The following is a 25,782-nucleotide window of genomic DNA, read 5'->3' as shown; positions in this document are numbered from 1 at the left end:
CTGTTTCATATAGAGACGCTCAGAGGTTTATTGGTTGAATCAGCAAATAAATCAAAGCACATGTTCACAGGTGAGACCTCACATGAGTTTTTCTCACAATTCTCCTAATAGAATTGAAAAGGTGTTGTAAACAGCAGGTGAATGTGATGCTTATGAAAGGTCAAAGTCAACATGATTCTCACAAAACTTTTCTGGATAACTTTTCACCCTAAAATAAAAACCATTTCTTAAGGATTATTTTCAAATGGTACAGTACATTTGTTAAATTCAGTTATTGTATCACTGTCCCTTCCAACAAGGAAAAAACACAGATGATAATCATTTCTCCCAGACATCAATGAGATTAAATAACAAATGGAAACATTTGCTTTAGTCTCATCTGTGTCTCAGATATTTTTTCTGAAAAATCAACAGTCAGAAATTTCACAAACATCTCCATTAGAGTGTCAGAAGAGATGTCAAGAATGTGTCAAACTGAGCTCAGATTCATCAAGTCTGCAATCAAAAGTCAATATTATTGAAGATCTCGATATGAACTCAAACATTTCTCATCAAATTTAATCAAATCCAGATCATTTTGTAAATATTATTCATGTATGTTGCATGGGAATGAGATAAATGGGCATTAATCTAAAACATTCTCACAATACATTTTGTTATAGCCATCTGCATCTTGAACTTCTAAATCCATACTATCTAAACACAGTTTCTAAAGAAATACGCCAACCCGGAAAAGCCAGATCTGATGTTCTGATCAATTTCAAACAGTTATCAGGAAAAACTGGAGCGTGTTGACATGAGCGTTTTATGAGCAGTTTGTGTGTGTGTTATATTATAAATGTAAAGTGTGTGTATGGTGCTTTATTAAGTGTGTGCGTGTGTTGTGTTTGTTTTATTATGTGTGTGTGTGTGTGTGTGTTGTGTTTGTTTTATTATGTGTGTGCGTGTGTGTGTGTGTGTTGTGTTTGTTTTATTATATGTGTGTGTGTTGTGTTTGTTTTAGTGTGTGTGTGTGTGTGTGTGTGTGTGCGTGCGTGCGTGCGTGCGTGTGTTTTATTGTGTGCGTGCGTGTAAATTTAAAGTGTGTGTATGGTGCTTTATTATAAGTGTGTGCGTGTGCGTGCGCAACTATGGCTACATTTCTCAAAACTCTACACACAATACCACCAAACACGCACACAAAATGCAAAATGTCACACACATCTTGCAAAGGCAAACACGTCATTAAAAACTATTTGAACTCGCACACAAGAATAAGCACCTGTGCCATATCGAACACATCAGTCTGCCTGGCTCGTATCCAGAGAGTTTATTATGCAGCGCATCATTCTTGGAAAACATTAATCTCCACAGTTCCATTAACTGCCCGGTGTCCAAAAAAGACCCCTCACCATCGCTTCATCTCAAGAGGAGTTGTGGTGCAGATGTCAATGAAAATAGCTGACAAATGTGCGCTAGAAGAGCACTAAGAACACATTTGCTTTTTGAGAAGAAGAAAGCTCCAGATGATGCTGATGCTTTCTCTCACGACACACACAAACACCTGCATTCTCCTGTTCCTATGTGTATAAATAGAAGACCTGATGGATGCTTATGTTTTCTTTTTACAACAAGACAGCAGGGAGGTGCTTAAATTTGTAATTGATACAAATATTCAATTAAAAACGTGATTCATTTTGAATCCATTTATTGATTCATGAGCTGACTGTGAAACACGTGTTACACGTCTTGATGTCAAATGTTAATAGTATGCAATGTTATGGATTTACAGAATATTACCTTTTGGTCATTTTATGTTTTTAAACATTTTGTGTAAATCTTTTTATATACGTCAAAAAATACCTAGAAGATCTAAAGTCAGTTTCACGTTACACTCCACAGAAGTGTGTCCTGCTCTCTTTTCTTCAGGATGATAGTCAACAGTGACATCAGAAGTGTTGCAATTTTTGGTTCTATCAAGAGGCTGAAAGCTCGAGTGAGGTACGCGTGATGAGGGGTTTGCGAGGACCATTAAGAAACACCAGTGAAGAAACAATGAAACATGTTCTGTGGGCCACAAATGTGGCTAAAAATCTGATTCAGAACATTGCTTAATTTTTATTAAAATGAAGAAGCCAGTTAAAATGACAGCTCACCTGTACACAATCCATTAATAAAAACGCTTGACATTTTACCACAGAAACAAAAGAAACAGAAGGAATCAATGGAATAACTAGAATAGCTGATGAAAGGTTTCAAGCGGTGCAAATCAATGTTAAAGATCATACTGTAATTAAACCCTCAAGATTTCAGTTCAATTACAAATTAATCTTATTGACCCAGATTACACCCTTTTCTGTGAAAGGTGCTGGACAGAACAAACAAAAGATAAATAAATGAGAGAAATGTCATGTCTGATTTCATTTCATAAGAGATATCACTCAACAAAAGACCACTTCAGCAGAGCATAAGGGGTTTTGTAATTCCACCTTAGTATCTTGAGTTGTTACAAAGAGGAAAAAACGTTTATTTTACGGTATATTTCTGTCAATCCAGCTGACCGAAAATTTCAGGGATTTTTTTACAGTGCTGTCTTAAGCCTTACTTGAACATAAACCGTAAATCTGACTGTCAAGAATTTCTTTCTAGAGTAAGCAAAAGCATGGTCACCTACAAAGAGTACAGAACAATGTGTGATACTCCAAATTTTATGGAGCGCATCAGATTTACTGCAGTGCAGACAGGATTTAATGATAACAAACTCGAGCATCATTAATTCTAATAAACTCCCATGTAGCTCAAACTATACTATGTACCACAAGAGAAAGACTTGTCACAGAAGCACAACATGGAGTATTTCATATAAAGTACATTATATACTGTAGATGTACAGCACTGCAAAGGCAAAAGGCAGAAAAATCATTTTGGGTGAAAAATGAGTTATTGATATTTTTGGGACATTCAAGACCTCCTTTATCATGTGCAGTGGTATCCTGAGTAAATGTTATTGTTTTTTCAAGAAAATAATGGGTTGTAAATTCAAAAAGCCCATGAGAAAATAACACAAAAATATTGCTTTTTTCTTAAGTTCCAGACTCTAATGAGTAAAGGCCTTTTGCCTTTGTAGGGAAATAGATATACACAGTTATATACATGGACACATTCATAAACTGAACAGCAAACTAAATACCCACAAAAAAGCATCTTTTATTGATCCACAGCAGCTTACATCAATACTGTCCGTTGTTCTATTAAAGAGAAGTAAGGTGTGCATACTCACGGTTGTAAGAACCGTGAAGCAGAGGATCCCCACGTCACCACACGAAGTGCATCTCTCCAGTCCATTCACACAATCACGCTGAACGCAGAAGATGAATGCTTATATAGACTGATTATAACCAACCACGCATAGAGAGAGCAGAGACGAGAGAAGGAGGAGAAGAGAGAGAGAGAGAGAGAGAGAGAGAGATGAGAGAGGGGAGAGAGTATAGACAGATGAGAAGAGAGACGAGAGAGGAGGAGAGCTGCTGAAAGTAGAGTCTTTAGTGATGTGATAGTAGCAGGATGACCGAAAATGACAGGGAGAAGACTCAATACTGAGGTAGGAATGCTAAAGAAAGACCTGATGCCGGGGAGCAATCTATGTGCTACACAGAAGCAGAATCCATCGTGAGAAGACTCTGTGAGCCTAGACAAGGACAAGTACATAGGTGGTCTTAACAATTTGTGACCCTGGACAACAAAACCAGTCTTATGGGTCAATTTTTCGAAATTGAGATTTTTACATAATCTGAAAGCTGAATAAATAAACTTTCTATAGATATATGAGTTGTTAAAATAGGACAATATCTGGCTGAGATACAACCGTTTAAAACTCTGGAATCTGAGAGCGCAAAAAAATCAAAATATTGAGAAAATTGCCTTTGAAGTTGTTAATCAGGGGCACTGTGGCAGACCATCCACTCACAAAAATAAAGTTTTTATATATTTAAGGTAGGAAATTTACAAAATATCTTCATGGAACATGATCTTTACTTAATATCCTAATGATTTTTGGCAAAAGAAAAATCGATAATTTTGATCCACACAATGTATTTTTGTCTTTTACTAAAAATGTTCCCGTGCTACTTAAGACTGGTTTTGTGATCCAGGGTCACATATATCAAAGGGATAGTTCATTCTGTCATGAATTACCCTCAAGTTGTTCCAAACCTGAAGAAATGTCTATATTCTGTTGAATACAAAGAAAGATATTTGGAAGAATGTAAGCAACTGCGATTTCTGGGTTACCATTGCCTACCATAGTAGAAAGAATAATTGTATAATTTTTATGTTCTGTCGAACGCAAAATAAAATATTTTGAAGAATTTAGGAAAACAAACAGTTCTGGGGCACATTTGACAACCATTTTAATGGGAGTCAATGGTGCCCCGGAAATCTCAATAGCTAACATTCTTCCAAATATCTTTCTTTGTGTTCACTAGAACAAAGACATTTATACAGGTTTGGAACAACTTGAGGTCGAGTAATTATTGACAGAATTTTTATTTTTAGGGTGAACTATCCCTTCAAGATATTTAACTGAGACACAAAAGAAGATATTTTGAAGAACAATGGGGACAAATCAACACTGAACCCCATTGAGTTCAATTGTATGAACACAAAACCATTAAGACATTTCTCAAAATATCTTATTTTGTGTTCCACAGAAGAACGAGTCATATACAGGTTTGCACAACATGAGGGTGAATAAATGATGATTTTCTGAGTGGGAATAGGAATGGGTCACCATAGAGATCTAGTGAGCAGACTTTAACATAAAGCAAACTTAAAAATCTATGATTTGCACTAGATTCGATGACTGTGAAATATTAACAATAATAGCGTTACGTGTGTTAAAGGAATTAATGGAGTGGGGCAGTCTTACCTCTCAAACATGCACAAATTAAACACAATATTAACTGAACCAAACAACTTTATTCCATTAAAAGGTTTGTAAACATTGCACTGATTGCATAGAGGAACACATATGTCAGCGACATTCAAGAATTATTCACAATTTCCTGAACGCCCTTAAAATCACTTTAAAAGCCATTTATTTCAAACACAATCTGACTTCTTGAAAAGTACAAGACCTTTTATAAAAATATTTAAAATTGCACGTAGCTTCAGGTGTCTTATAAATATATAAACAGATCTTCACTGGAGCAGCAAGTATAGCTTTGTCACCGAGAATATTATAAATGAACCTGAATATGAATGTGTCTTGCTTTCAACGTGGTTAAAAACCAAAGAATAAAGTGGAATTCAGTTCATTCAAATCCACAGTGAACGGTCGCGGTGTTTGATGCGCTCCCAGGGAAAAAAACGTTTTGTGCCTAAAACATGACACATCAAACAGAGTAACTAACATCAGAAGGCCATTTCATCAGCTAGAAAACATGACATCGGTGTTATATTGTAAAAATATACCATGCACAAGTGCTAAAGGGGTTACGACGTCTGTGCCATGTCATCTGAATCAATAATAAAAATATATGTTATTGCAAAGATATTGTACATGTATGGAGTAAACAAATGATGTATGCATTGTGTGCAATAAATGTCATGTGTGTAATAAAAGTGTTTCAATCGCTCACTTCATAGCTGTTCAATTTGACCTTGACAACAAAGGCTACAAAAAAAACCTAGAGTAAAAACTAATATACTAGTATACAATGCTTATTGCTTTTCATGCTTTAAATACCTCATATGAAAAAAGCTTTTTTTTAATGGCTTATACTCAATAGTGTGTCTGTGTACTGAGGTAACCTTAAAGATTACACTGCCATCTATTATACTTAAATGCATCTGTAGTGTGATATGTTTAGTGTCGAGCTTAAATTGATCGTCTCACAATCTGCATCACTGATAAATTAATCGTTCCTGTTAAGATACATGTTGTCGAAAAAAGTATTTAACAAAATCAAAAGACATAACATCTATAACTATTCTGAAAGAGAAAATGTCTATAAAACTCAACTATACTACACTTAACCTTAAAACTCAATGGAAGCAGAAAGACTTGGCACACAGATAAATAAGGATAAAACCAACAAACAGTTCACGAGTGAGGACGTTATACAAACAACGTCATGGGAGGTCACTTCCATCATAGATGATTGGCTTCTCGATGGTGAGGTGGTAGTGGACCTTCTTGGAGAGAAATCTGGGAAAACACAACACATATTTGATACTCACAATATGACACAAGGCCATTTTCTCTTTATTTCTGAGAGGGAATTAAAGCTTGTTATCCCACTGAGGCTTTTTCATTCATGTCTCTCTGCATTAAACATCAGCAGTACATCCTATGAGTGTAAAAGGCTGATATTTCTGAATGGAAAAAAAATACCCACAGGCTCCCCGGAGTGTGTAAACATCACCTGTGTGCTTGTGTACCTGGAGAAAGAGTTATCAAAAATGAGCATGTAGACTCCGGGGTTACGGACTTTCAGTTGGCCCTGTACGGTCTCTTTGTGCGAGTTACAGCGTGTAAGTGGAATCAGGACCTGAAGCGAACAAAAACACCAGAAAGACAACACAGAGTGGATTAACAGTCTTGGCATTGTGTGTTGAGCTCAAAGATGTCAGATTTTTCTTTTTTAAGTGAACTGCCTATTTACAGAGCTGGAGCTACAAGATAATGTTTGTGTTTATCGCACAGTGCGCAAGTTTATTCACAGGTAATACATAGAAATCATATTTGGACATTTTGGGATGCTATCAATTTATTCTTTGAGTCAAGACCAAAGAAAATCGAGATCTGGGTGATATTCTTGTTCCTAGATATGGCTTGGTCTCTCTGTTTAACAAAAACAAGCTTTTTTAATTTATTATCTGCGCAGACACGCGTCTTCTTTATACAACTGGGGCTGCGCAGACACGCGTCTTCTTTATACAACGCGGCATGGGCAGACACGCATCTTCTTTATACGTATGTCTTTCTGAGTTAAAAGTAAAGTATGAATCTTTAAAAGGACCTATACAGATCATTGTGTTTGTGACATCTGCGTCACCATGTGTTCATGTGGGTTAAAGCAAAGAAAGTCCATGAGATCTATCAGTAATACAGTGTGTGTGTGTGTGTTACCTTAGCCTGCTCGACGGGTGTGTCAAGCGTCTCTCTGTACACCACAGTAAAAGAGATGCTCTTGGGTTCGGAAGAGAAGACCCAGCTGATGATGGGGCCGCGGTCGGCAGTTGTGATTGGAATGGCGCTATAACAACTTGACTTGACAAACAGCTCACGGGAACCATCACCAAATTGAGAAATCTCATCTATATCCAAAGGCACAGACACTCTACAGAAAGACAAGAACAGCAATAAGATGAAGTGCTAGATGCAGTGTGTGTGTGTGTGTTCTGCTGGAATATACTAACGTGGGTTCTCCTGACTTTAAAAGGTTGATTTCTGAATCCTGTACAGCAGAGATCTCCTCCTGCTCTTCAGGGTTTATCTCATTGGGGATGCTGCTGTAAAAAACAAACATCATGAATTGATAAATAGATGTTTACATAAACCTTAAGTGATGCACGGCTACTTTAACTAAATGTCACAATGCTCGGTGGTTGCTAAGGGATTCTGATCCTTACTATACATCTATAGGACTTTTCGCCTATTTATCATCTATAGAAACAACAGCAATGCTTACACACACAGCACAAACAGTTTGGGACGAGTTAAAGCAAGGTTTAACATTTACCGTTGTGCATGTTTGTTTTTTAAATCAATGGTTTGGCCAATGTGTGATGTCTATAAATAAACTAACATGTCATTTTAAGCAAATAGCACACCTCATTTAAGAATTTAAATCTCCTTAATGACTCAAACGATAATTCGTTCTGGAAAAAACAAACACACACACATAAAATAAAGCTATAAGCAATCGCTCATCATCGATTCTCTCTCCATTCCTGGCAAATGTGTTTAATTACTGAAGTCTCGCTCACGCCCAGTGGAAACGAACAAGCTGCTGTGGAATTACACGCCAGGCGGATGATCAATTTACAGAAACAAATGTTAGGAAATGTATGCAAGACGGCAAGAAACGCATAAATTGACAGTCATCAGGCCTCCTGCGGCCCATCTCCCCCCCCCCCGGGACATCCTGCAGCGTCTGACACTTATTTTCTAGAAGCATGGGGTAAAGAGACCAGCTGATACTGACTAGAGTATCGTGATATCGCTGCTGCAAACGGAGCATTTGGAGAGAAACTGTGTACATGGGATTGGTTTTACTCCTTTCTTCACCTTTATAAAAGACAAAATTACTGTAAGGTTTAATCTGATTTACCTGAATTCAGGCTCTTTCATTACACGAAAGATTCTTTTTCTACTTATTTTGTGGTTGAAAAAGAAGAATAAATGGAAAACAAATATTGTGTTTACTGCCTACAGAAGAAAAAAAAAATGATTGCCTTCAGAGGTCCTGGCGACTCCAATGAGCCCTTTAATATACCAAAAGACCTCAAAACGGTCTAAATTGTTGGGAAAATGTACAACTTTTAATGAATACTACTATGAATCAGATCATTCAGTTCTGAATTATTATAGGTTCTGAGTTATGATCCCTATTCACAACCATATGCACACATGTTAAGCTTTCAGTACATTAACAACGGTGATGGCGTGTGTGTTTTTGATTCTTACAGGTCGCCGGTTCGTCCCGCATCATCCTCGTGTGACCCGGTGGTGGTGCGCGAGTCGCTGTCATAAACCCCGTTCACTTCCTCCTCTGTTATGATGTCAAACGCCCCATCATCATGTTTCTCAGTAGGATCTGTCACTGGATCAAAGGACACAAGAAGTGATCCATCTTACTTTGACATCAACCAATAACATTCAGTATGAGACAGGTTTGAAAATCAAGGTCTCTAAGTAGCATTGTTCAATGTTAAAGTAGCACATAGGCGCTACTGTCATGAGATACTTTTCTCTATATTAATAGGTTGATCAATACATTTTGACAGCGTTTGAATACATTCATTTTTAGAGATTTAAATGTAGCCAGAACGTGAGACTCTTCGAGAAACATAACCTTGTGCCATAATGCACTGGTGACATTCACCTCTCAAATACCAGAATACAATTTAAACATAAAGTGCTCTTTGCAAAACAGCAATCCCACAATGCCGGTTGTATTTACATACTTCAGGTGCAAATGAGCTCTAAGTAGTACAATACTGTATATTTCAGAGTTTGAAGGTTCTCTCCATCAAATGTACTTTGAATGAAAAATCTCACGGAAATCTTTTGCCTTCAAACCTGGAATCTCATTCAAAGATATTTATACAAAATCAAAACGACTACTATTGTGTATACGCAGCGTGATTTTGAATGCTTTTAAAAGGGAAAGTTTTGTTATGCGAGGTTGCACATTTTTACCTGTAACTCTTGGTGTGGGTATGTAGGGTGGCGCTGGTTGGCTGGCAGTGTTCTCATGAGAAGATGTGTCATTTTCTGATTGGCTGTTGAGTTCGGTTCTCGTGAATCGCTCCACCACGGTGTTGTGCTGCGTGTAACAGTCGCGACAGCAACGCTCCTTCTTTCCATTTTTTGTCATGACGAAATTGTTGCTGCAGTAGTAACAGAAGATACGGCCACACAGCCTGCAGGAACATAGAAAACATGACGATAAACGTAAAGGCGTTACAGTCAAAATATATTAAAGGGGTCATATGGCGCGAATACGTGTTTTTCTGTGTCTTTGGTGTGTTATAAGTTGCCCATGCATGTATTAGACACGTAAAATTGCAAAAATGAAAGTGTGGGAACAAAAGATGCATTCTATCTAAAAGTGAATGCTCACCCAGACCTGCCTGAAACGCCTCGTGTAACCACACCCCCACAAATCTACATCAGTTCGTGGAGTGATTTGACTAAGACCGCCCAAAGTAAGGTGGGCGTACCTGTCAGTACAACTGCTTTGGAATCTGATGCGTTACATTTCCGTCACACGCTCACAGTATTCGACCAATCACCACGCACCGGTGAAATGGCCAATCATAGCACACCTCGCTTTTCAGAGCGATGAGCTTTGTAAAAAATCCACGCGTTTCAGAGAGGCGGGGCAAAGAGGAGATACAAACATGCACGGTATGTGGAAAATACAGCGTTTTGAACCTTAAATCGTGTATACACATTGCGTTACATCTAAAACAAAGGATAATATTTGTTTTAGCCGTGTCATATGACCCCTTTAAATGATAATAAAGAAAAAGTCCAAACAAAAATACTCCCAAAAAAGTCTATGAAGAGTTCGGTTCCAAAATGAGATAACTCTGTTTTTAAACATTTTCAAAAATCATATTTTTTTTATTGTGCATTCCAATTAATATCAATCAAACTGCAGTTGGTTTATTTTGATCTAAGCCATAATAACTAAAAAAATACAGCTAACTAACACAATAAAACACATCAAAATAAAAATCTCAATTTGGTTCGATTCAGAATTGCCAAATCAGCAGTCTCAAGTCAAGTTTATTTGAATAGCGCGTTTTACAACGTTGCATTGTTTAAAAGCAGCTTTACATGAAAAAGAAAACACAAAAGTAAAAACACAGAGGACCATCCTAATAAAAAGAATGTTAATGGAATTTGCCGAAGTTAATCTAATATCAGCAGTCTCCCGGTAAGCACAGCAACGGTGGCCAGAAACCAAAACTCCAATGATGAATACATGGAGAAAAAACCTGTACAGCTGCAGTAAATGCATCTGAGGAGAAATTATTTGACATGTTTGTTTCATTTTGTCACATTACTCCAATTTAAACATGATTCCAGTGAAGTCCATGAATGTAGCCCTTGGTCTCTCAACGTTTTTCTAAGTGTATTTATATAAAAAAAAACATTACCTGCAGTGATGGCGACGAAGCCACCATGTAAACTGACTCTGGCAGTCCAGACATCGTGTGGCTTCTTTATCCACCAGCCACCATTGCTCCTCTGCTCTCAACTTCTGCTCAAACTCCAGAGCATCGGACTTCTGCCACAGAGCATCTTTATCACTGAGAGACAGAGAAACAAACGGCTGCTTGCTTAAAACACGTCGCCATGATGCTGGGGCGTATACCGTTGCTAAGGGTAGTTGCTATGGTAAAGATAAGTGATTATGAAATAAGTACGATTATAAATGTGACTATTTCTTTTGTTTTATCATCTGACTGGTGAAGGAAATACGCCTGATCACTTAGAAAAGTAATAGCACACAGTCCCCCTACAAGCGGCACAATTTAAGGTATAAAGAGAGAAAAAGACTAACTTTCTCAATGGATCTAAATTGAATGCACTCTTGGAGATCTGAGGTTCCCTGGGGTCCTAAAACACCTTTAATGGCGCAATCATTTTCTTTTCTTTTCATAGCGAGGTGAAATTATTCAGTCATATCGCATCCGCTGCTGTTGGGTCGTATGAATAAATCTGATCCACAACGATGTCGTCACATTTTCCTCCAACAAGCTGTTTGGCGTGTGCTTTTCAGAATACACTTCTTTGGTGGCATCTTAATTGTTTCAGGTTTGCGATTCAGAGAAAATGTGATGTTTACCATTTAGAATGAAAGTGAATCGCACAACAAAGCCTTGAGGAACGTGACATAAATAAGCCAAGCTTTTATCTGTTTGCGTTTGTGTCAGGCTCTCACACAAGCTTCGCTAAACTCTTTTCGTCTCTGGAGTGTGACTTCAGTGGTTTTGTTTTTAAGCACAATATGGCATGCAAGATCAAAGTGGTGAGAGAAATGGACTCTCATGCACGCTCACGTCCACATTGTGTCTCAGGGAGCGTACTTACAGCTGGCGCCGCGCTGGAAACCATTTATTCCAATGCTGATAAAGCTGTCAAGATAATTCAGGGGAAATTATTTTTTAGACGTATTAAAAGTTTGAGCGGATGAGAGTGAGTGTTATCCGTCACGGTGTGAAATAGCTTTCGCTGCATTCAGTACAAAGAAAAGAGGTTAACATTTTCAACGTATATATTCTTATGGTATTACTTTTTGATATTAAACATTACAAAACACGTTATCGTACATCTCTACAATATTACAGAATGCAGAGCGCTAAGGTACCATCATTTCATCGTTTTAATTGAATATCGACAATATCCACAATTTTCACTTTCAAATTTAGTCCGTCATGCTGTATATTCCTTTCCATTTTCCTCTTAGATTCATATTGATTTGATTTCATAACGTTTCGATCACACACCTTCCTTGACCTGCAGTTTCAAACACAAACTCCACAACTCCACGCACGCTTCAGGATAAATGCTTCTCCCACTATTACACTGCTGTGACTTCTGCTACACAACACCATCCACCATTCACGTATTTTTTCCAGAAGAATATGGTGTTTAATTCTCACGATCCTCCTGCTTTGACTAGAGCGACATTATGATAATTCACGAGAGAGCATTGCTCTTCATAGCTTTCTCATGTTTGCATCGATGGAGAGAGTGATGTCGTGTTTCGTCGTCCTGCTGAGATGCTAAACTCGTCTGCGTCTGTCTGCGATCTTAACAGGAATGGCTTCTGTTGTAATATTACACACTTATAAATCACTTCAGATGTAAATGCAATTGAAACGCTCGACAAAAGAAGGCTTACGTAACAGAAAAATAACGTCCCGCTGCTCTGCAATCTTTTGGTTGTACATATATTAACACTTAGTTTTTCTGAACTTGTATGACTTTTTTTCTTTTGCAGAACACAAAAGATATTTTGAAGAACTTTGTCAACCAACAACATTGGACTCCATTGACTTTCATTCTATGGACAGAGAAGTTTTCTTTTGTGTTCCATAGAATAAAGAGTCATATACGTGTTTTGAGGGTAAATAAATGGTGACCGATTTATTTTGGGGGGTGAACTATGGGTGACCGATTGAGATCAAGCCTACAATACACGCGACATACCGAATAAGCTCAATGAGTCTCTCCTCTAGGTTATTCTTGGTTTGGCACAAATCCTCCAACTCAGCCGCCATTCTCATCTGCTGGTTCTGAGTCTCGGTCACCACCTGATCCAACTTCCGCTTCAACTCCTCCTTTTCACACCGTACGTCACCAAGAGCCTCTTCGGTGCTGATAGACAGAGAATTGAGGAATTCATATGAATGCATTAAAATGCAACCCCAACCAATAATGAGTAAAACCGAATCGCCTCCAAGGTCCAAGATGCCACATGAGGAAGCTCCATTTGGAAATGCATTAGTGATACGCTGGCATGATGTAAAAAGCAGACCTGACATATGCCCTGCATGTCCATTACCTGTCCTTTTGAATGTGCGCGTGTGTTTGAACGCTCACCTTGTCACACTTTCCTGAAGTTTCTGCGTCTCAGCCTCACGCTCGCAGATCAACGCCTGGCAATTAGTGTTGTGCGAATCCTTCTCCTCTATCAAACGTGAGTATTCTGTATTCACTACCTGAAATGCACAAACCAACAAATAAATATTCTGTACATCAAACATTCACATTGACAACGTGTCCACATTAGGGCCAGACAGGGCACGGCACCGTCGGGTACGTTCCTCATATTATTACATAATCTTGCACTCTCACAGATCACATTTATACATGCACCTGGTTAAGCCTTCATTTCGACACACAAAAAAACGCATTACAGTATATCTGCGTGTCACGGTAAATGGCATATTATGAGGAGACATCTGAGAAAATGAAAGTGTGCATAAACCTTTCCGAAGTAACCTTTTCAAATATGGTGCACCCGTCCTTCTGTAAATTGATTTATGTTAATTTCCTGTAACATTTGTTTAAAAAAAAAAACTTCTCACTCCTACGACGCGTGCTTGACACCGGCCAATTATGAGCAAATCTGTATTCATATCAGCATGTTAACATGGTGGATTCAAACTTTAAAGCCAAACGTCGTGGTGAAACGCTCTTGCTATGATTTAAATGTCAATTCAATCCCTCACGGACAGACAGATCTCAAGAGGAAAGTCACTCACTCATTTTATTTTTAAATTACATCGCCATGCATCATTTGTTCTTAAATACACTTTAGGAGTCAATGTCATCCATTCTAAACTCGCTATGATGTATTTAAAGGGCTGTTTTGTAGTAATATTGTTTCTGTATTGTCGATGACTTCGCTACAGTAATTGCACAATTTTCAGTACATTTCATTTGTTATTAGTGCTGTTACGAGTGGGGCGAGATGATATTCATCAAATGATGTAGACGGTTTCAAGGCCATTTTTAAACTGATATGAAATGACTAGGGCTGTCATGTTGAACCTGGCAACTGATTGATTCTGCCACACCAGAACTGAAGAGTCAGAGATGCCACCGACTGAGATTGTCCTGAAAAGACATTTCGGTATTTTTCATTCTACCCACAAAATATGGAAATTAATGGCTGATGATCTTACAACGCAATGACGGCCGTGATGTTTGATGCCACACTGCAATAAAATAATTTCTTACTTAGTATTTTTATGTTATGATTTCTGAAACACTCAATATTAAGTTTATTGAATTAAAGGAGCCCACATTGACTTTCCATAGTGATATTTATACCTACTACTATGGAAAGTCAATGGGGGCTTATTTTGAAGTGAACTACTCCTGTAAGTTTATAATGGTAGATATGTTTTTATTTTAAACATAAACTCACTTAATTCTTTCAGAAAACAAGACTTAATGGCCCGGTTTCACAGACAAGGCTTAGTTTAAGCCAGTACTATGCCTTACACTGTGTCTACACCGGACGCCAATAGAACGCATTAGAACCCATTATAATTACATTTTGTCCACACTGGATGCGGTGCAATGCGAAGAACCCGTTAGAACAAGCTGTAGATTGTGTAGACAAGGTGTTCGTTAAATTAGGTTATTTAAGTCGCTTTTATTAAATTGCCTTAGATAAAAACATGGCAAAACAAATGGCACTGACATATTTTAAAGGGGTCATATGGCGCGAATACGTGTTTTCTGTGTCTTTGGTGTGTTATAAGTTGCCCATGCATGTATTAAACACGTAAAATTGCAAAAACTAAAGTGTGGGAACAAAAGATGCATTCTATCTTAAAGCGAATGCTCACCCAGACCTGCCTGAAACGCCTCGTGTAACCACACCCCCACAAATCTACGTCAGTTGGTGGTATGATTTGACTAAGACCGCCCAAATGTAAACGCAAGTAAGGTGGGCGTACCTGTCAGTACAATTGCTTTGGAACCTGATGTTCCAAATATGGTAAGAGGCGTTACATTTCCATCACACCCTTGCAGTATTCGACCAATCACTACGCACTGGTGAACTGGCCAATCATAGCACACCTCGTTTTTCAGAGCCATGAGCTTTGTAAAAAATCTGCACGTTTCAGAGAGGCGGGGCAAATAGGAGATACAAACATGCACGGTATGTGGAAAATACAGCGCTTTTGAACCTTAAATCGTGTATACACATTGCGTTACATCTAAAACAAACAATAATATTTCTTTTATCCGTGTCATATGACCCCTTTAAGAAATGTCAGGGCAATTTATTTTCAGTTAAGACAGCTCAAACTTTAATTTTAATCTGGATCTAGTCTTAAGCCTTGTCTGTGAAACCGGGCAAATATCTTAGGTAATTTGGGTTCTCAAAGAAATGTATCTTCTTCATATAAGAACTTTTAGATAGTTGTACTGGAAAACAAGACAAAAATACCAAGTCAGTAATTCTTATAGTTATTTTAATAAGATGTTTTTTATATTTAGTAAGATGTTTTTATTTGTTACCATGTTTTTAGACATGTACTATAGCAATAATACTGAAGTAGTTTTATTCCTACAATGGTAAGTCAATTGGGACCATATCTGGATGAACTATTCCTTTAAAGTGCAACCTAAACACCATGGAAATAATTCTGTACTATAGTATTTACACATTATAAAAAAGATGTCTTTATCCAAATGATTACATTTATCAGTAGGTGTGCTCATTAAGGATAGTAGTATCGGATACCATCACCATACCGTGTTACAGCAACAGTACAGTTTTATAAAGGACGAAAGTGTAAATATGCAAATAAATCTCTCCTCATGTAAAGAATTGCATGTAACCGCAAAATAACAAAGCGTGTTTATGTTTCGCAACTTGAAAGAACAGCATCCGGGAGAATCATCACAGTGGCACTTGTACTCTAATTGACAAATATCTGCAGGAAATAGTGTGCAGTGTTTCTAATTCTAGACTTAATGAAAGTGAAAATATTCATCACTGTCTGGCAATTAACCCCAATCTCCTTCAGTTCCCTCAGAGTGAGTCTTAAATGAGCGAGAACAAAAGGAGCAGACATAGATCACACATCCACTGCCTAATAAAATCACTGCTATTAGCCAAAAGAGATGGATACTACTGATGAACACAGCGATATACAGCATGAACGGATGATAATCTCGATATCATTGACAAGAAGCCAATTAAAGTGAAAATGGATGATATTGTATTCAATCCTCATTCACACAGTTCACATGGCTCAACATAAGCCTAATTGTGGCATTGGAATGTCTTTGAAACATGTACAGACCTCTAATTCTGATACTTTGGCCTCCAGCTCTGATGTCTTCTCCATTTGCATGTTAAGTTGAGCTTTCAAACCCTCGAGCTCTTCATTAAGATGCTAGATTAAAACAAAACATATATATAAAAAATACATTTAAGCAATAGGCAGACGATTCTTTTTTTTTGTTAACGAAACATTTCTGTTATTTAAAATCAATCACATATAGGCCTAAATATTATTTTAAAAACATATATTTATTTAAAATGGTTATTTTAACAACTGACACAAGTTTAAGCTTAGGCACTAAAATGATTAACTGGAAACAAAAACTAAACTAAAACTGAAATAAATATTGAATATTTTCCTATCGTAATTAATAAAGGTCTGCCATCAAAAAATATAGTTATCATTTCATCGCCCAGCCCTAGGCCTTCATTTTATTAACAAACTAAATTAAATTAAAATTGTTACTTTAACCAAAATTATTTCAACAATAAATTAAATGAAATAATTTAAGCTGTGGCACAAAAATTATGAACTGAAAACCTAAATAGCACTATTAAAAAAATCATTATAGTAAAATGACAAAAACATGTAACATACTCCGTCAACACCTGACCGATAAGTTCTGACTTCTATCTCTTCTACTCTTTCAAATAAAAAATAAAAAATCTTAGCTCTGTATACTGTGGTAGGTTATATGAGACCAGTTTGTTTTTATTGCACTTATGCTTTTTGTTGTCCTTGTGTTGTTCCAATTGCTTCCATTATTTCCCTCATCTGTAAGTCGCTTTGGATAAAAGCGTCTGCTAAATGACTAAATGTAAATGTAAATGTAACAAAATTGCTAAAAATTACTACTCATGTTACCTAAATTAACATTATATTATACATATACATAATTAATACATAATATTGGAAAATAAAATGTAATTTAAAATATTATTTAGCTACAATAAAACTTAAAAACTAAAATAAAGAAACTTATAAATAACTAAAAAAAGTCAAAGACTAGAAGAATTTGCAATGATTTAAGTGATCGATTTCAAGATTTATCTATAGTTTTAAATAAAAAAGATAATTTTATTATTACCTTTATCTGATTCTTGTGGGCCATGCCCTCCGTGCTCATCTGAAATTTCACCGTTGCGATCTCCTCTCGCGCTGCGTTCCGTTCACCCTCGGTTTTGTCCAGCACCTCCTTTAACTCCATCACATTGTCCGCAAGTTGTTCCGCCTCCTGGAGCTCCTCTTGCAAACTAGCGTTTTCATGTCGAAGAGCCACCAAGCTGGCATTAAGTCGGTCCGTTTCATTCTCACCCTGCTCTTGTAGTTCTTGTATCCGAGCAGCTTCGGCCGCCCACCGTTCCCTTGCTTCCTCCCTTTCTGCCGTCAGCTGGCAAATCATCATTCCCAACTCGGCCATTTCCGTGTTGGCCCGGTGGAGACTTTCCCTCGTCTCTGTATTCTCCAGGACCAATCTTTCATTCTGTGCTTTGAGCTCTACCAGCTCCTCTTGGACAGATGCGAGTTGGGAAGCTAACCGAGAATGTGAAGACGTCTCTTGATCCAGTTGCGATGTTACGGTCTCGACCCGTTCACTAGCCTGCAGAAGTTCGTTCACATGCAGTCGGTTCTGCTCTTCGGTCTGCTTCTTCAGTTGCTCCGTCAAGGTTCGAAGTTCAGCACAGGACGCTTCGGTCACTTCCAGCCTTGCTTGGACTTTATCCCTGTCCTCCACAGCGCTGTGAAGTTTAGCCCTGAGATAAGACACCTCCTCCTGAAGTCGGCTCACCTCTTTAACACTCAATCCCAGCTGATTCTCCAAAAGATTCACCTTGGAAGTCATCTCTTGGGTTTCTTTAGCCTGACATGCACTTTGTTCAAGCTGGGCCTTCTCTGCAACCTTCGTCTGCACTTCCAGACTCTTGATCATCTCTGTTTGTTTAACAAACGCCCTCTCTGCCTTATTCTTCTCCGTTTCCAACTCCCTCTTCCGTTCTTCAAGTTCCTCCACCTTCACTTGAAGTTCCTCACACAGCTTCTCCCTGTCCTCCAGTTGGGAATCTCTCTCTTTCACTTGTGCCGTCAGATTTTCCTCGTTGCGTCTTGCAGACCCGAGACTCTTCTCAAGATCAGAGATCTGGCCGTTGATGTTACGTATCTCCTCCTGCATGGCTGCGAGAGATCCTTTGAGACTCGTCTGAACCTCCATGAGGTCCTTGTTCCCCATCTCCAGCGTGCGGACGGCGCTGTCCGATTCCTTCAGCTGCATGTTGGCCTTATGCAGACGTTCATCCAGACTCTTGTTCTCATCTCTCATCCGCAGCTCTCGTTCATCCACGTTAACTTTGGCATCATCGATCTGTGCTCGCAACTGCTTCTCCGAGGCTTTCAATTCAGCCAGCTCGTTTTCAATTTTAGATTTGTTCTCCGTCAACTCTTTTGTGGTCTCCGCCTTCTTGTTCGCCGTCTGGAGGAGCTTGGTATTTTGCTCCTCAAGCTCAGCACAACTATCTTGGTACTGTTCAATCTTTTTGGTTTGGTTTTTGAGGTTAGCTTCCAGTTGAGTTATTGTCTCATCTAGACTCTGGTTCTTGTTTTTGAGCTTCTCTGATTCTGCTTCCAGTAACTGGAATTTCTTGTAACTGGAGAGAAAATCCGCTTCTTTAGTCTTTAGCTGGGACTGCAGGGTTTGGAACTGAAAACTCATCTTCTTCTCAAGCTCTTCTTTATCCTCCTGCATTTCCTTTTTGTTCTTCTTGCTCTGCTTTTCCATTCTTTCCAAGGCGTTTTGGACTCCCTGCAATTGCTTTTGCAGGTCGCCAGTCTCTTTCTCTCGCACTGCAAGCGCCCCCTGGAGTTGGTTTATGGCATTACGCTGCTCTTCTGTCTTTGTCTGCATTTCCTCCATCAAAGTGTCTAATCTGCCCTCTGTTTCTTTAAGTGCTTCATCCTTCATTCTGATATCCTCATCCAGACGTTCTGCCTGCCTCCTCCTCTCTTCTCCCTCCACCAGAGCTTCCATACGTCCCTTTTCTGCCTCCTTCAATTCATTTAACAGTTGATGAATCTTCTGGGCAGAGCTGAAGTCACTGGCCGTTCTCTGTCCTTTCTCATCCAGCACTCCGTCTAGCTTAGCCATCAGTTCTTCATTTTTCCTCTCCACCACCGCTAGCGTGTCTTGGAGGACTTTATGGGAAGCCTCTCTGATGCTCTCTCGTCCCCTCAGGACCTCCAGCTCGTGGGACAGGGTGCGTTCTCTCTCGGCTAGCACCTGCAGGTTCTTCTGGAGCTCCTGATGGTTGGCTTGGGCAGCCAGAGAAATGTCCAGCTGCCTTTGGAGTTCCACCACCACCCCGTGGAGCTCGGCAGACTCACCGCCTAATTGTTGGATCCGGTCAAGCAGCTCTCTTTGCTTTAGTTCTGACTGATCCAGCTCCAGCTGAAGTTCCTCTACAGCGCTGATCGAAGACTCATTTAGTATGCTGGAGTTTTGCATAGACATGTCAGTTAGAGGGCCAGGTCCAAAGTCTGGACTACCGGGGAACTCATGGGCCTGCTAAAAAGTTGGTGAGAAAAACAGATAATAGATTGAAAAAAAGGCGATTTAAAAATGAGACAAACACTGCCATCTGCTGGATCTAAACTAGTCGCAAAAGTGTTTGTGGTTCAGAAAGTTAAATGGTAGTGAATTGTACATTTTATTTATACACTGCAAACAAAAAAGGTGTGGCGGTACCTGTGAATAGGTGCTAGCCAGACTGTTAATACTGGAACTACGACTTGGTGGTTTCCACATGTGACTGGGAGAACTGGTCATACCCAGTGTCCTCCTGTGGCACAATTAAATAAATAAAAAATGTAAGTAAAATCAGTTTATTTATACAGAACCACATTTTGGGATTTTTATACTAACATTTTTATGTAATTTATTTTGTATTTATTTATATAAATTTTTTACCGAAAACCAGTGCCTTTCTTACCTTGCAAACGTGGGCCATGCTGAGTCAAGGTCATGACCTCTGGATGCCACATCAAATGGAACATCGTTGAGCTCATAGAGGCAGGTTATGATGTCCACACTAAGATGGGATTTTAGGAACGGACTCCGGGAATTATACCAGTCGCTACAGAAAAAGACCAGAAAAACATCTGACTTTGGAATTTTCACCTCAAGTCATGGGAACTTTCTTATCCCTTATCTATTCATTGATTAAATCAATAAATCATTTGCACTGTGATTTGTAAAAACACGTGATGTACATTTCCTTTAATACAAACACTGTATTGTCTTCCTACAGAATAAATAGTGAATAGTCCTAAAAAAAGAGGAAACCCAAACCAAATACCACACATGAATATTATAAACAAATGTGCCTTGAGTAAATGCAATGATGTTTTTGAAAGGGAACAGGGAGGCTGTTTTAAAGAAGTAAAACGCGGTTTGGGAAGCGATCTTTGTATTGGTGTTATAATACAACACTACTGTAACTCGATCAAGAGATAACAGCAGTGTTTTTGCCTTTTTTGGTTGAGACAACTGAACGCACATGTGTTTTCATACCTTTTACAGACAGTACATTCTATTTTGGGTGTACTGTACATGTTTCAGTTTGTCATATCATTGATTTAATAAAACTGTTATAGTTGTGGGAGTGTTTGTTTTGTCATATTTTGCACAGCAATATTTTTGCTTCAGTTTGCAGGCTTGACAATTTTATATAAAGGACTAAAGTAATGAAGCTTCCAGCATTTTCTAATTGACAAAGCAAAGTGTTAAAAGTGTTATGGAGAGTCTAAATTTACGACAACATATCCAATACATAAAAGTCATGTTCAAGGGAAGAGCAATGTTTAGCATTATTTAAAGTTATTTTGGTGTTGGTCTTTAAATATAAATATCTTGTATCTAGTACATCTTCTACCCTTTTACCCAAAGCAGGTATAGGTATATGTTTTGTTATCAGTATATGTGTTCCTTGGACCTTTTTGCCACCTTTTCTACCAATTAAGCTTTAGGAACACATTCAAAGTATTGACTAACGGTTTAAACACATTTGCAGTGTACTGAAGAAAAACAAGGTGATGACGGGTGTTACCTGGTGACCCTCTGGTTCATGAGGCATTGCTGAAGTGTGTCAGCCAGTCGCTGGTGTACCAGTGAGTAACGGATGAACGCTCTGCCCTTACCCAGAGATGTCTTCAGCTAAAAGTGAGAAAGACACATAGATCAGCAGAGCTTTCTCCATCACTCACCACTCAAGAATGGGACAAGTATGCATCATAGTATGCATAACAACTATGCATAAGAAATGTATGTGAACTTAAAACGTATGGATGTTAAATTTACATTAAGGTCCTTTGCGGATGCTTTTATCCAAATGAGGAGCATTACAAGCAATTTAGCATTAGATAAGCAAACGCCAAACTGGGTGGTAACTTTCTCAGAACTAACTTCACTTTTCTGAGCCATTACATTTAATAAGATGGTCATTTGTAGTGGATGTATGAACTCAGTTCATGCAGATGTCCAAGCAGAATAACCACAGGTGCAATTCGTCACATTAAATATGGACATACTCCACTAACAACAAATGTATGTGGAAAAACATTTTAGACGATGCCAGCTCTGGAATATAAAATGACTCTTATTTTATTCTTTTTAATTTGTCTATTTTTTTATTTGTTTGTATTTTATGTATTTTACATTGTGTCCTTGTGTATAGCTGCTTTGCAAAAGTGTAAACTGTGAAAAGCACTGTACAAACATGAACTTAATTTAATTGAAACTTTTGATTTTTTAGATATTGCACTTGTAATATCTTTCTTTAAAATATATGTTTTTATATTTTGTTATTAACATCAAAAGCGCTCAAACATTTTATATGTGATATACAAAAGTGCCCAAATCTTTTTTGTGCCACTGTAGAGTTTGTAAACAAACTAAGATAGTTAAAGGGATACTTCACCCAAAAATGAAAATTCAGTCATCATTTACTCACCTTTGAGTTGTTCCAAAACTGTATAAATTTCTTTGTTCTGATGAACACAGAGAGAGATATTTGGAAGATATTTGGAAGAATGCTTATAACCAGACAGATTTTGCCCCCCATTGATTACCATAGTAGGACAAAATACAATGGTAGTCAAAAGTGCCCCAGACCAGTTTGCTGTCCTACATTCTTTAAAATGTCTTTTGTGTTCAACAGAACAAAAAAAAAGATAAAGTAACTTTTCCTACTATAGTTGTTATGGTTGGAACAACTCGAAGGTGAGTTAATGATGACAGAATTTTCATTTTTGGGTGAAGTATCCCTTTAATGTTGGATATAGATATATGCGTGTGTTTGACATAGATATGTGAGAAATATTTATTAAAGTATATTCTATTGTATATAAACGGCAAAATCCCTTTTACCACCAAAATACAAAAGATTTCAGGGATGTGATCGATTTACACACTCACCCAGACAAAATATAGCCAATTTCTATATAACTAGCAATGTAATCAAAGTTGGTTAACGTTCAGAGTTTATCTACCATTTTATCAAAACTTAGCCCCAAAATCTAAAACTCCATCACTGAAACTGGCCACAACGCATCATGAGGAAGCTGGTCATCTCTGTGGCATTACTCCACTACATTAAGACAATACATCCCAACCACAATGAGGACAATATCAACTAGCCGTCACATGGAAGTGGCATTTTTAAAAGAACATGGCATTTGGGTCATACTATCTTTGTTTGACTACACAAAGGAACTGATCGATCACACTCATAACATCTTTTGTATTTCGGTGTACAAGCAGAAGTGTAACCAGCAGACAGGAAGGTCCAGACAAAAGGCTTGTGTTTGTGTGTGTGTAAGCACATGTCCACTACTACAATAAACAACCCAACAACTACAAATAGGTGTAGATATGAAAGAGACGGACATAAAGTACCTCTGAAATAGATTTAACAAAGCGAATTCCATCATTTGCTCCTTTGATTTTGGCCAGACAGTCACTGAAATAATCCCAGTAGTCCTTTCTGGAACCCAGAAATGTTGATTTCTCCTTCTGGTCAAACTACACAAAGACAATAACACAATACTGAGTGAAGCATCATAAACAGATAAACAAGATTTTTTGGGGGGACAAGCTACTGTACGGATGCCATAAGATCAAGTTCTGTTAGGTATTATTTGTATTTCTGACCTGTAGCAGGTACTCCAGTTTGTATGAGAACTTGTGCAGGTTGGAGCTGTCATCTGTAATGGGTTCTCCATTCTCCTTGTACTCTTTTGCCAGCTCTGATACGGCATCTATGATAAGACATATCCACCAAAGGAACATTAACTACATGTGAATAGGCACATTTTGAATCTTTATGGGAAAAAAAATCCAATGTTACATGAAATAGTCTATAACTTCTGTCCACAAGCTAGATCTTGATTTTATAGTTGTTATATTTATATTGTATCTTAAGAATTTCAGCATGTATCTCTCCCAGTCTCAGGGCCTTTTGTTTTTTCCAGCAGTGATTATTCCTCTAGAAACCTTTATTTAGGTTTTATAAATAACTAAATTTATTTCTGTTTCTATTTCTTCTTCTCAAGTCCTTTTCTGTTATATTTGCTCTATTTATATTTCAACAACCTCAGGAACTGAAACGCCAATCTGATTTTCTCATTCTCTGTTGAACCCTGAATGCTGAAAACTGCAAAGATGTGACAGGATAACAGTAAAGACGCAGACTCTCTTTTTAATCTACAATCAAGTTCTCCGTCTCATTCTTTTTGCTATCTTTTATTTTGGCAAACAGAAATCCATCCACAGACACACACATACAGTACCGTGTAATTCTCTGATAATCCGTTGAAGCTGGCCCTCTCCGACTGCAGAACCAGCAGCCATGGTCTGACTAGCTTCCTGCCAACCAGGTCAAGAGGTCACATGTAGACTGCTGTCCAAAACAATCACACACATTGATAATAAGCAAAATAGACAATAGAATGTTTTTCCATTAGTATAGAGAAGCATTATATAGAGAGAGTGAGATATATCAGTGAAAATGGTCCTGAAAACTACCCACAACACATAACAACATGGACATGGTGGTGATGTTCTTCAGAAAACCTAGAACATTGTTTTTAAAACAGACATATAATATGAGAGTTTCATATTTTTATATTTTTCTGTCAAACACTATTCTCTTTACACCAGTTCTCGAGAATCAAGAACTTCACACTACCAAAGAACTAGTACCCAATAAAAGCTAAAAACAAGAGGTGGTATCTGAAAGCCATTTCTCTAATCAGTTTTAACAGCTGGTTTAAACAAAGATTTTGTGAAGGTTGTGAGAATGAAAAATAAATACTTAAGAATAGATACTGCAAATCAAACCCTGTCAAAATGCAGATATTTATATGGTCGTACAGTTATATAGTATACACGTATTGTTGTAGTGGCTGCAAAGAGTATTTTAGCTATGCTAAACACCATATGAATGTCACTGCATTAGATAAGATCAACATCAAACGTCAGGTGACATCTGCAAACAGATGACAAACCTGTTACACGACCATCTGTCTTCTGAGCAAAACATTGTTAACAAACCCAAAGAGTTTCTATCTTTAAATACATGTACATCAATTGAGTTTTTAGGACAATTGTTTTGCCTGTGATTTGTTCTTGATATGGCATTTACCATGATCTAACGCAATGCCATTTGTTTTTCATATTTAAAATGAGATTTTCTACAATGTTACCCAGAATAAGAGTTCATGTGTATATCCATAACTAACAATGTCAAATCACAAGATCGCCTCATAACAAGCATACAAGCTCGCTTGTGTAACACATACAAATATGAGAGACACAATAGACCAACAACAAACAGTTTTAAAATGTTGACAAGCAAAAGTTTTTAAACATGACACTGAGTGTTACAGTGAAGTCGAATCAAAATATTACAACAAAAATAACAAGCAAAACCTGAACTCAAGTCAAACAAATATCAAATAACAGCCTGTCAGGACGAAGTGTGACATACTAAAAACTAAATAAAAAAACGTTACAAACTTACGTTGGCACACATTTATTATCTTTGTACGTCTGTAAAACGATGATTAATGTCGTCAAAGCAATAAAACATTTTACATACTTGAGTTATTAAAATCAACCAGGCCACTTGTTTACAGTGCTACACAACCGTGCTGGTTTACAGTCAGTGACTGACAGTTGTCTCTGCCAACCGCAGG

At 37.9% G+C, this 25,782-nt stretch overlaps 2 protein-coding genes across 6 annotated transcripts in view; both read right to left on the bottom strand.

The window, feature by feature from the left end:
* Nucleotides 1–5,884, bottom strand: part of ghrhrl (growth hormone releasing hormone receptor, like) — a 27,117-nt gene extending 21,233 nt beyond the window's left edge. The window contains exons 1-2 of the mRNA XM_057319743.1: nt 5,876–5,884; nt 3,260–3,337 (exon numbers count right to left, since the gene is read on the bottom strand). Coding sequence (XP_057175726.1) covers nt 3,260–3,337; nt 5,876–5,884 — 87 coding nt within the window. The remainder of the gene's footprint in view (nt 1–3,259; nt 3,338–5,875) is intronic.
* fyco1a (FYVE and coiled-coil domain autophagy adaptor 1a) lies at nt 4,919–25,782 on the bottom strand. 5 transcript variants are annotated; one of them, XM_057319568.1, is made up of 18 exons: nt 25,686–25,782; nt 24,376–24,485; nt 23,738–23,844; nt 23,483–23,608; nt 21,636–21,742; nt 20,520–20,663; nt 20,276–20,369; nt 17,627–20,095; nt 16,558–16,650; nt 13,328–13,446; nt 12,935–13,102; nt 10,876–11,028; nt 9,407–9,630; nt 8,672–8,807; nt 7,402–7,494; nt 7,112–7,322; nt 6,421–6,530; nt 4,919–6,187 (listed from the first exon to the last, which is right to left on the bottom strand). In XM_057319568.1, exons 2-18 carry the CDS (start codon nt 24,434–24,436, stop codon nt 6,112–6,114), a joined length of 4,491 nt encoding a protein of 1,496 aa, XP_057175551.1. In that variant the 5' UTR covers nt 24,437–24,485; nt 25,686–25,782; the 3' UTR covers nt 4,919–6,111. The 5 variants fall into 5 exon arrangements, with proteins under 5 accessions (XP_057175551.1, XP_057175553.1, XP_057175549.1 ...); XM_057319570.1 differs by having other exon boundaries at nt 6,405–6,530; nt 25,608–25,762; XM_057319566.1 differs by having other exon boundaries at nt 25,608–25,762.

The sequence above is a fragment of the Triplophysa rosa genome, linkage group LG21 (assembly GCF_024868665.1).
Source record: "Triplophysa rosa linkage group LG21, Trosa_1v2, whole genome shotgun sequence".
Taxonomy (NCBI): Eukaryota; Metazoa; Chordata; class Actinopteri; order Cypriniformes; family Nemacheilidae; genus Triplophysa; species Triplophysa rosa.
This window is presented reverse-complemented; position numbering and strand designations above follow the sequence as displayed.

Bases quoted from the DNA above. Each gene is read 5' to 3' on its own strand.
- fyco1a (XM_057319568.1), bottom strand. From the start codon at position 24,436: ATGGCTGCTGGTTCTGCAGTCGGAGAGGGCCAGCTTCAACGGATTATC. The intron at 13,103-13,327 runs GTGAGCGTTCAA...TCTGTCTATCAG, and splicing joins CTTCAGGAAAGTGTGACAAG to CACCGAAGAGGCTCTTGGTG. The intron at 7,495-8,671 runs GTAAGAATCAAA...TGTTTTTTACAG, and splicing joins GCGGGACGAACCGGCGACCT to CAGCATCCCCAATGAGATAA.